The following is a 12,008-nucleotide window of genomic DNA, read 5'->3' as shown; positions in this document are numbered from 1 at the left end:
ATAATTACAATCACAGGATGTGTTGAAGCATTTAGTGATTTGGCATAACCTCAGATGCCACAAGTGGTGTTAACAGGTAGGTACTCTGCACATCCTGGAAAATCAGTGTCTCAAGCTGAAAATTCAGTGATGACTTAACGATGCCAACCACAAAAAATACAGAACACATACACAATTACACTTAAATTATATGGGGGAACTATGTCTTCAATTTTACCTTTGAAAGAGTACGTGACAGCTATCTGAACTAGAACTCACTGGTTTGCGTGTTTTTAGTTTCTTGCATGTGTAAAGACATACACGCACACACTTTTTTACATAAACCACCCTTGAAAGGTGCCAAGGGCTGCTTGTGCCACAGGAGCATCAGTATCCATGTGTGTCCCTTTGTCTGGTGGCCGAGCACTAAGACCATATTCAATAGAACATCTGAGTACCTTTGAAGAAAACTATCTATTGCCACGTGGGGTTTTTTTTCCCTCTTCATATCTCATGGCTGCACTGGTGCTTCAGTTAGTATAGTTTCCTTCCACCGACTACTTTGTGTGCTTTAATGCCGATGTTTGTGTAAGCCTGTATGTTACCCATGCTATATATATTTGTTTAGAAGCCACAATGTCTAAGAATTTTATTTATGTTCCCTTCAGCTTGCCCTGTGAAGGCAAAGGCATTTGTTATCAAAGGACACTTGGGAGCCTAGAAAACACAGTGGCTTTCATTCAAAGGCTTTATTGTCATTGGGTTAGTTTGCAGAAGGACTTGTGAGTGGCAAAGCCAGGAGCTACAGAGCCCATCCTAAGAGTTGCTTACACTCTCCAGTTCAGCCCTGGGCTTTGTGTGACCCAAAAATAAAAGTAGGAAAGGCGCTGTGGTTTCGCTAGCTGTAAATAGCGACCATCCCTGGGCTGTGCGAGAGCTGTCCTAGGGCAGTGTCTGCCTCCGGGCAGCGGCACTAGCAATCACACTCCTGGAAGATGTACATTATATCATATATGTTCTCTTTCCTTCTGCAGCTCCACAGAACCCTCCCATTCTGCACAGTGACATTCCTGACCCCATCCAGCCTCTGCCCACTGTCCCAGCTCCCTGGCGACAGGGTGGCACTGGTGGTAGGGTGGCACTGGTCGCACCCGCCTGGCCTGGTGTCTCAGCACATTTCCTTCGCTTCCCTTGCTGCCTGCCAGCCCGCGGAGCGTGTGCCACTCACCCCAGAAGCCAACTGCGTCACCTGCGTGTCCCCAGGGCTGTCCAAGCGGGGCGTCGGGCTCAGCCTCACAGCCAGGAGTGCCCAAACCAGTGGTGACACAGAGAGACATCATGCAAGCCCAGGGAGCAGCTCTCACATCAGGCTTGGTGGTTCTGCCCCCCATGAGCACCCACAGTGGTGCCTGTGAGGCCGGGCAGGGGAGAGGGGGCTCAACCTCATGAGCCCATTGCCTGCCTTTCCCCGTCCATGTGAGCCCACCTGCCTGCACCGTCTGTGGGAAAGCTGGATGCAATGTGTGAATTGGGTTTGTGTCGTCCTTTAGCTGAAGTTGCTCTGTGGTATTAATCCCAGCGATTACTGGGAGAATAATCCCCTTTCACCTCATTGGTGCCAGGTCCAGCCAGAGGCCTGTCTTGCTTTCTAAGAAAGAAATTACAGAAGAAGCAAGTGAACAAAGAAATTCCAAAGGGAGATGATCAGAAAGAAGAGAGGAAAAAAAAGAAGAAGAAACAAAAGGGAAAGGAGAGGGAGAGGGAAGAAAGGAAAAGAAAGGAAAGGAAAGAAGGAAAGGAAAGGAAAGGAAAGGAAAGGAAAGGAAAGGAAAGGAAAGGAAAGGAAAGGAAAGGAAAGGAAAGGAAAGGAAAGGAAAGGAAAGGAAAGGAAAGGAAAGGAAAGGAAAGGAAAGGAAAGGAAAGGAAAGGAAAGGAAAAGAAAGGAAAGGATTAAATGGGGAAATTAGTGGAGTGAGGTAAACCCTTAGCATTGGCTGGGTTTCCCTGGTGCCACACAGCTCCAAGGGGTACACATCCCCTCCCACCCCAGCTGCACCACCCGAGCAGCTGCAGGCCACAGGAGGGGGGGTTGCCAGGGCTTGTCTCTCTCTGACAGACCCCAGCTAGAGCCTCACGTGCACTTTCCCCAAAACCACCCAGGGATGCCCAGCTGTTCAGGGACATCTTCTTGCCAGATTTGCTGGGATTTCAGCATGACCCTGCTAATCCAGAGGGAGGAGGCTGGAGGGGAGACTGCTCCCTTCTGATTGTGCAGAGCAGGAATTTAGGTTTCGTCATTTCCTGACAGTCAGGTATTGGGGGGAGACCACTGTCACAGCACCTGGGGTGAACAGCCCCAGCACGCTGGCCTCAGTACCCCCCATGTCTCTGCCCAGCTCTGCCCTGGGGTTGCTCCTGTCCTCGCCAGGCAATGCTTGCCCTGCCTGCATGCAGGCAGGGGTGTGCTGTCACCTCCCATGCACCCCAGCCTGCACAAAGAGACACACATGCACACCCGTGTGTTGCTGCTGCTGGGGAAGCCCATCGCATGGTTGCTATCACAGATCGTGTTTAATTACACTGTGGAGCTCATTACCACAGGAAGCAGCTGAGGCCAAGAATTAAATAAGACTTTAGAACAGGATCGGCCATTTGAACAGACAATAAGAATATCCAGAGTTGTCATAATTCATGACGATAAAAATTTTGGAAAGGATGTACAACTCTTCGCCTTGGGGTTTAAGCCAAGTAGAAGAGACCAAGAGACTTGGTCTGAGAGGAGGGGAGTCGGGGGGCAGATTACCTCACCGTCTGGCTATGGCCATGGCTCTGTGCCTCCCTGAAACACGTAGCCCTGGTCCTTATCAGTGGCAGGGCACCGTTTTGATACCCTGTGCATGCACCATGGGCATCTCCTGTTCTCCTCACCAGGCAATGCCTATCTGCCCATGGGAGGGGGAGGGATGGGGAAACTCTCCCAGCTCCATGGAACAAAACCCAACAGGGTCCTGGTCCACCCCCACAGCCACAATGAGAATGTGGGGCTGCCCCTGAGGGTGGGGCCAACCCCATGTCCCCGCCCAAGCCAGCAGTGGTAGCTGGTGGGACTCGGTGAGAGGCTGGTCCTCCCCTGGTTACATGAGCCAGGGCTCTTTGCTGGGGGCCACCAAGGAGGCCAGTTACAGTTTAACTTGCTCAGCCTACAGAGCCTGCTGTTGGGAGCACCTGTCTAATGATTAAAGTGCTAAACGAGAAGGAATGAACTCTGCGTGCTCTCCCAAGCCTTGCTACTGACTTACGTGGAGCCAGGCAAGTCAGAACTTCACCCCATCGCAGCCGCCCGATCTGTCTGTTTACTGCCACCTCCTTTAAACCCTTGTGTCTTCACAAGGGTTTCTCTTTATTTGATTTCTTGGTATTTAGGACCTAGTTGATGGCTCAGCTCAGCCCTTTGTCCAAGGACTGAGGAGAAAAAGAAAGGAGCTGCAAGGAGGAAGGCTGTGGCCACAGGAGAAAGCCCTGGTACCCTCACCTTCTCTCCACCCTGTGGAGCTCGATGTTCAGAAATGCAGCTCCAGACACTGAATTCCTTGCAGGCACCTGATGGGCTTCTCAGAGCTGCACTTCAGAGGACCAGGAGGGCAGGGGCAAACCAGACAGAGGATAACATCTGTAACCACTGAAGGTGGAGAGGTAGCCTGCCCTCTGTCAGGGTGGCACACATCAGCCAGGACTGCGGGATGTCTCCACCTGCTCTCTGGAGCCGTCCCCCAGCGAGCAGCATCATCCAGGTGGGAGATGGTTCCCAGGGGCCCTACCAGTGCATCACCAAGGTACGGAAAGGCAAATGCACAGCATACAGTTGCTGCATTGCTCTTTGTGCCCTGTGCTAGTGGAGGGGAAGAGCATGCTCGGAGAAGTCCAGCTTCAAAGGCAGCAGCTTCTGTCCATCCCATGGAGCCCGTGGCTGGCTCCTGTCTCTTCTCAGCAGGGTGTCCCTGAGCCCAGGATGGATTTTACTTGGTGATGTCAGGCCGGATGAATCCTGGTTTAATTGACTGTGGGTGAAATCGTGCTTCAATGGTTAATGTTACACTTGAGGCTGGGAAAACTAATGCAAGATCTTAGCAATTAGAGCTGGAAATGATTCAAGTCATCTAATTTGTTTCCTCTCCACCCCCTCACCCCCACCATTGTCTCTCCCGGGGACAGGGGCAGTAAGGTTCCCAACAATGTGTCTCCCTGTGCGTTGTCTGGTCCTGTCTCCCTGACTCAAGGAGCAGAGCATCCACGTGTCCCTGGGGAGACAAGTCCACCGCTTGAACGACGTCAATGCTAGAAAATGCTTCAGAAGTTCAGCCTATATTTCCTTTTGTGGAGTGCCACAAATTCTCAGGTCATGAGCTTTATGCCTCAAGGAAACTGGCTGCTTCCCACAAGGGCAGTGGCTGGGAATAAGGTGGTTTTCTTTGGTGTTTGCAAGGGCAGGTAGAGAACATGGGGGTGGGTCAATGAAGGTTTTCACACCTGCGAGGCAGTTCAGATTAGGTAACTCGTTTGGAATGAGCCCTCCTTTGGCAGGAGCTAAAGATATATATATATTTTTTTTCCATTTCCAGATTTTTATTCCATGAATTCCACATTGACTCGTAAAAATCTCACTGCTGGAAACTTGTCCAGTTCCTCGCAACAAATTGACCTCCTTTGACTTGCTCCTACTACTGCTACTAATCCCACCACAGGAGTGTGAGGTGAGTGGTAATGAAAGGGCCAAAAAAGGTCCATCCCAATGAAAGAAGCACAGCGAGAAGCAGCAGGTACTCCTTCAAAGCTGTCACAGAACAGGCATCAACTTGGCCTTGGCTCTGCACTGGATGCAGAGAGGACACAGGACCATCTGATCAGGGGGAGGCTTATTGTGCAGATGCAACAGGAATGGAAGAAGCTTGCCAAGAGATCAAAGCTTATGAGCACCACAGAAATGCCACACTGAACCTGCATCTATGTTAAGAAAAGTTGGAGCCACATAGCTCACTTTCTAGTGATAAGGTCTCCCACTGCTGAATAAATTCTGCAGGGTCATGCCATTAACTGAGAGGGACTTATGTTACTTACACAGATTAAATTGCTCTCCTCTGCCAAGTGAACTATTTCCACATCTCAAAGAGTTTAAGGACTTCCCTACCCTCACCAGCAGCAGAGGCCAGCCAGGTGAGAGACACGAGATCCATTACTGTACTAGAAGAGAAAGAGAAGTGTGAGGGCAACTGGAGCCATAGGAATGTTTCAGTGAGATTAAGAGAAGTAAAACAGCTTGTGGTGTCCTAGGGGGCTGCATGGGTTAAGCTACTTTTTGCAACTGATCAGATGTAACATTTTCCCTGAGCATGTTGTGACAGCGTCTCCCACCAGTATTAATCATATCCAAGACTCTGGTCATGGAGTGAAGTCCTCACCCTGTTCAGTTCCAGTTGTGGACACTGCTCATTATTAAATCAGAGGGACTTAATCATATCAAGACATCTTCTAAAGAACATTTGGATGACATCTTTGGCAGCCAAGGCTAGACAGGAGCCCCTCCTACTGGCAGCTGGTGCCCCCAGTACCTTATGATGCTCACCCCTGGACAGGAACAGGGGCCCTTTCCTCATCCATCCTCTGTAGATGGAGGAATAGCTTCAGTGGACAAAAATATTAATGAATCACTGTTTTGGTGGAGGATAAAGAGAACTTAAGGAGGAGACCAGAGGAAAAGAAGGCAGCCAACTTTTCTCCTTCCAGGAGAAAAACATCAAAGACATTTCGGCAGAGAGGACAAAGTGAGGTAAAGCAAAAGGGGGGGATCTCCTGTCCTCACCCACCCGTGTAAGTATGATAACCATCTCATTCTGTGTTTTTTGCCCTCAGCGCTGGCAGGAGTGCTAAATCTTCCCCTGCCTTGTGAAACACACCCCACCATGGGCCGTGCATGCTGGCTGAGGACCTCTTGCCTCTTCTCTAGCCCTTCAAGTGGCCTAGCCTTCAAGAGCCCTATGTGGCTCAAGGGGCCTACGGTCACCCAACTTTTGAGGTGTGTACCCCCAGTTGTTCCTCCTGCCCTTCCTGGCACCCAGCACCACCACAGGACTGACATACATCTATGTGCCTCACAAGGGCTCTCCTTGTCCCACGAAAGCAGGAGTGGAGACAGCAAGGAAGGATGAAAGTGGCAGGAAGTCCTCTCTTCTTCACAGGCTGAAGCCATGGACTTCCTCATGGACTGAAGTCTTCCTCCTGCGCTGAAGCCAGCATGGTCTTTCAATAAGCCAGGATCTTTGTTGAATAATCCACATAGACCATAGCTAGAGGTTTTAAAGAACATATGTATCTAGTCCTGCCAGTTCATCTCTACTATTGGTCCTACAATGGCTCTGCCTTCCCCTTCTGTCAACTCTGACCCTGATGTAAGACACCATCTCAGGGTGTGAAGCAGTGTCAGCCCCAGGAGGATTCCTGTGACGACTGGTGAGGATCTCTGGCCTGCTGACCCATTGCAGCCAGATGTGTCTCGTAACACCAACAGTGGAAAAGTGTGTAACTTGACAGGCCAAGCAATCTGTTACCACGTGTCAGTTCTGTGATGCTCCCCTTCATACCTCCAGGTCCCAGGAGGAGACCCTGCTGTTTGCGACGTCTCCAAAGGACCACCCTGCCCTCCACAGCCTGAACATGCAAGTAAGAAGTTCAACAGACAAGCAGGGAACAACAGCTCATATGGTAAACTGGCTTTACCTCAGAGCAAAAGAGCTGGCATCTAAAATTTCCTGCAGCCATCTGCAATTTCAAGACTGCCTTTGCCCTCTAATTACTTGGTATTTGCTGTACCAACTATTCTCTTTCTAGTTACATAGTGCTGAGGACAATGGCTCCTTATTTCCTACCACAAACACTGGGTTACTATTTACCTCCAGCTGTACCTCCTCTATCTCCTATTTCCCACTAAAAGAAAGCATTATTAATTACTACAGTGATGGGAACACTGGAACAGTTGGTCATAAATTAAGATACTCAGGGCCTTCAATTATTTGCACCATGTAGCCTGTATTCAAACATTTACCTGCTCCTCTAAAAATGCTCATGTATTTCCACTCTGAACCTGAAACGATGCTCAAAGCTTTTTTAAAACCAGGCACTTGTGTAGGGGTGTGTGCCTCAAGCTCCACCAAATCTCAACCTGATACAAATTTGAGTAGTTCCAGGAGGGTGAATGCCTCCCTGATTGAATTACCTCCAAAACGTCATCTGCATGCATCTGTGCATGTGTAGGATCAGCAAAGATCTCCTTGCACTACACACAAGGCTCTGCAGCTCCTGACGCGTGGACACCTTGGATGCCTGATGCAGTGGGACCTGGAAATGAGGATCCTGGCACAACAAGTGCAAATCCCGGCTTCCTTGGCTGCTGCACAGCTGTAACCAAGCTCGGAAGCCGAGCGTGTAAATCCTGCCTCTGTGTGCTGAGATGCCCAACGATCCTGAAGTGTAGGCATCACTCTCAGTTACATCAACATCAATTTGCAGTGATCCTGCTAATGCCTGTGCAGCTATTCCCTACTTCTGCCAGGAAAAGTGAGAACAGGGTCTGGCTGTGAATCTGTGAAGTTTTATGAGAGGATAAACCAGGGAGAGCCAGTGGTGTGATTCCTGGTGTTGCAGGCAAGGGATGGATATGCCTGTTGAGAGTCACCCCCATCAAGAGCTTCATGCAAGCTGTACCCTGCCTCCTCTGCCAAACTTTGCCAGGCTTTTTTAACAGCGTCCCTGAAACAGGCTTTGCCTCATTCGCACCTTCCCTGCAACCCACCCCTGCCCGCACCTAGGTACAGATGCCAAAAATCCCTTCAGATGAAGCAGCAGATTACCAGGTCAAAACTCTTTTGGCCAGAGCCAGAAACTCCACTGCTCACGCCGGAGGGGCTTTGGCTTCCAGCACGTTAGCCTCTGGGCCACAAGGGCAGGGTGCCCGTGAGCACTCACAGGGAGAAATGTGCAGGAGCTGGGCATTTAGGGGCGCTGGGACCCAGCGGCCGGGGAGGGAGCGACCGCTGCAGAGGTGCGCTGGGAGCGACCCACGAGTGACTGGGAACCCCCGGGGGCGCTGCGCTGCCGGGCCCGGGTGGGCGGCAGGGACCAGAGAGGAGGAGCCCGCTTGGTCCCCGCGTCCCCCTCGCAGCAGCAGGGGCTTGCCCAGGGGTCTCCTCCAGCCCCCTCTGCCGCACAGGGAAGCGGCGGTTCCCCTTGCCGCCCGCCCCACCCGCCGGCACGGGATCGCCCCGACGGCAGCGGGTCCGCCCCTCGCCCCCCGGCCAGTCCCGCGGCCGCCCCGGCGGAGGAGGCTGCCGAGCCCCCTCGAACGAGCCCCATCCCGGCGGCTGCGGCGGTGCCCGCGGTGGGGCGGGCGCAGGGCGCGGGGGGCGGGCACGGGGCGGGGGGAGGCGGGGCGGAGGCGGCCGGAGTCCCCGGGATCCGCCGGCACCTCCCGGGCCCGGCACTCGCCGCCAACTTCGGTCGGCGGTCGCTCTCGGTGCCGCCGTTCCCGGAGCCCAGCGCCGCCGCGGCGACGGGGAGAGCAGCGCCGGCAGCCTTCCCCTGCTCCCCTCTCGCTGCTGGCGGGGGGCTCGGCCCGGCGCTGCGACGGGGCCTCGGCCCCCGGGGCAGGTGCGTCCCCTCGCGGTCTCCGGCGGCCGCGACGCCGCGGAGGGAGGCGTGGAACCCCGTGCCCGCCGCGGGCGCCCGCTCACCTGCCGCTGCCGCCCGGGGACGCGGCGCCCGGGAGATGCAGGTAGGAGAAGCCCCGGCCCGCGGCGGCGGGGGGAGGAGGCCGGGGGGCGGGAGGTGTTTCGCCGTGCCGGGCGGCGAGGCTCCCCGGGCCCGTCCCGGTGCCGGGCGGTTCCCCGGGCGGCCCCCGAAGGGGCGGGAGGCGACGCGGGGTCTCTGCATTCTAGCAGCCCGGGAGACACGGCCGCCTTTCGCCGCCGATCTCTGGCAGCGCGGCCGGGGGCGCCCCCAGCCCGTTACGGCCGCCGGTCGGGGCAGGCAGGGCAGGGGCTGCGGGGGGCGCGGGGATGGGGCGGTCTAGGCTGCGCGGAGGCCCCGCGGCGGGTGGCCCCGGCCGGGAGAAGGGACCGTCGGGGGCCGCGGCTGCAGCCAGGCACCAGTCCCCGGGCGAGCTCCGTGACACGGGGCAGCAGAGGGGCGACCGGGGCACTGGGCTAGGGTTGATTGCAGAGTGGCCCCGGGGTGGCCTCGACGGTGATACTGCGGTGGGAGAGACCTGTGACAGGAGAGAAGCTGCTCAGGCATGAGGGGCTGTGCTCCAGCTCAAGGGATGTTGCTGGGGTGTGAGGGATGCTACTTCGGTGTTGCAGGTATTTGAGATGGTAAAACAGATGTTCGGACGTGAGAGACATGAGTTTTGCAAAACAGACGTTACTTCGGTAAGATGGACGTTACTCCGAGTGGAGGGATGTTACTCTCAGATGAGGGCTCTGCGAGCACAGCAGCTTTCCTGAGAGCATCTGAGGTCCCTTCTCACGCCATCCTTCTCACCTCTACGTCCATGGCAGCATGTGCCATCATGAACTGTGGTATGTGGCACAGGAGAAGGTGCTCATGCACATGGAAATGCAGAGTAGCAACAGTGTGCCCTGTCTCATGGTACGAGGGCATGAGCATCCCAGTTACGCCCGTAACAAGCACGCTGTTTCATGACACTTGTTTTTCTTCTGGGAATTATGGTGCAACACTTCCGTTAGTGATATGGGTAGAATAACTTCCCCAAACATATTTTTGTGTGCTGTGATGGACCTTGTTGCCCCATGCTTTTCGTACTTTTCATCTGCCACCAGATGGGTGTGCCTGTTGGTCTCTATATCCAACTTTTAACTGCTTCTTAATGCTTTCCCACCCGCACTCTCCAGCGTGGGACCATCATCACCCTTGCTCTGCTACCTGTACCCACATACATGTTCATCTTTGGGGTGGTGGGTTTTTTTGTTGTTTGTTTCTTACACATATACCAGCATTTATGTTCTCACTTCATTTTCTTTATAGCCCAAAACTCAGGCGCATGCATATCATGTTCCTGGTGTGCATCTGCATGCTTCTGATATAATCTGCTCTACCACACTTCACCTGCACACACAGACTGTCTTTTTCACTGATGCCTTCTTATCTGCCTGCACATTGAGGGCTCTTTCTTCTTGCCTTTTATTTGGGCTTTTGTGTCTGCACAACCTCTGATACACATGTCTAATGGGCACACAAGGTATCTCCTTCCTTTACACTCATCTTCGTCTGTATGTCCCTCTGGAGCCTGTCTGGGAAATGCATATCTCTGACATCTCGCTCACCTTCCCCTGCAAGTGGCAAGTCTGCAGGAAGGCACCAATACTCAGGCGTAAGCCTGTTGTTCTCTTCCTTCCCATATTCGCTACCGGTCATCGACACACGGGCTGAAGCGACTGCTCTTTCTGGTGGTGGCAGGTTTAACTTGTGGGTGCCTTTCTTCTGTCACACGCATAGACACTCTTGTAAACGCATAACCAAATTGGGTATGTGCTCTTCTTCCCAGAAGAGAAGGAAGTGAGCTCTCTGAAAGTTGGCAGGAGAGACAGACTCCTCTTAAGCCAGTGTCCTATGCATGGACACTTGTGTTTATCCAAGGTGGAGGCTTGGCACTGCAGGAATTCAGGTGGAATTTTTTTGCCCCAAGCATCCAACATATGGGATAAGTTCCCACATATGGCAGTGAAGCTAGCCCAAGTACTCGGGTTTTTATTTCCTCCTATGTTGAAGAAATTAGCCAAGTATATGATGAGAAAAGCATGAGGTTGAACTGCCAGGATGGGGTAGGAGGCAGAGCTGGAGAGGCAAGCTGGTCCCATTCTAGTCGTGGGTTTCTTCTGCTACCAGGCTCCATCACTCGCTCTCACTTCTTTGCCCAGGAGTGTCCACAGGAGATCCCTTCCTTTTGAAAAGGAGTCCCTCCCTGGCTTCTGTGCCTTCAGTAATAGCACACCTCTCCTCTTAGTGACTGTAAGCAGCCTCTGTGTCCTTTTCTGTGTCACTAGTGCGTGTACAATGAAAAATGTCTTTCCATGTGTAACTAAGCTGAAGCTAAAATAGTGGCTACAGGCTCTCAGCCCTGAGAAGTCTTCTCTCACAGCCCCTTCCTTCCCAATCTGCTAGAATTCACTACATCAGTTGAAAAACATTGAAGTATTGAAAGACCTGCGTCTAAAAAGCTGGGGGTTCCTACTTTTTCTCAGGTAGTAAGGTACGTCCTAATTGTATTTTCCAGACTTATTCTGCAAAGACCAGAAAACCACCTTTTTAAAGAGAAATTAACTTTCTTGCCTGGTGAAGTCTTCAGGAGCTTGACTTTTACGAAGTGATCAAATATTGTGAAATTAAAAAAAAAAATGAATAAATCAGTGCAGTCACCTTTAATGCTGTTTGTTCCTTTCTCTAGCCCAGTAGGCCTCTCTGTTTCTGGACTGCTTCAGATCTTGAGTCTTTTGTCCTGAAGTTGTTGGATTTGAGTTTCAAGGCGTGTAGGGAAATGAGTTCTTTTCTGAAAACTGCATGATTGCTCATTTAAATGAATATAAATTGTTTCTAGTCATAAGATCTTTTTTCCACTAGCGGATCAAAGTTTGAGTGAAAACCATTTCATCATTTCCGAATTAATTGGACACACACACAATAAGCATTTCAGAGAGACTTTTAAACATAGTACATTTAAAATCAGGATGCGGACAGCCAAGGCATGTTGTCATCTAAGACAGGGCAGTCCATGATTTGGTTCCATTTTTTGCATAGAAAGGAACCTTTGCTTGCTGGAAAATGGCATACAGATGTCATTAAAACTGAAGGCAGTGCAGAGAAGATTCACAAAATTCTTTTCTGGACTGGAAAAAATCCTTTTCTAATGGGAGATTTAAGGAATGTGGACCTAGGTAGCATTTCAGAAAGAAAATGAAGAGGTG

General features: G+C 52.1%; 1 protein-coding gene across 1 annotated transcript in view; it reads left to right on the top strand.

The window, feature by feature from the left end:
- Positions 1-8,711: 8,711 nt before the first annotated feature.
- Positions 8,712-12,008, top strand: part of WNT5B (Wnt family member 5B) — a gene marked incomplete at its 3' end in the record, with an annotated part of 74,838 nt that continues 71,541 nt past the window's right edge. The window contains exon 1 of the mRNA XM_080363752.1: positions 8,712-8,800. Coding sequence (XP_080219878.1) covers positions 8,795-8,800 — 6 coding nt within the window. The 5' untranslated portion in view covers positions 8,712-8,794. The remainder of the gene's footprint in view (positions 8,801-12,008) is intronic.

The sequence above is a fragment of the Nesoenas mayeri genome, assembly GCF_963082525.1.
Source record: "Nesoenas mayeri genome assembly, chromosome: 1".
Lineage (NCBI taxonomy): Eukaryota > Metazoa > Chordata > Aves > Columbiformes > Columbidae > Nesoenas > Nesoenas mayeri.
Note: the sequence above shows the minus strand (reverse complement) of the source record. Positions and strands in the feature narration are given on the sequence as shown.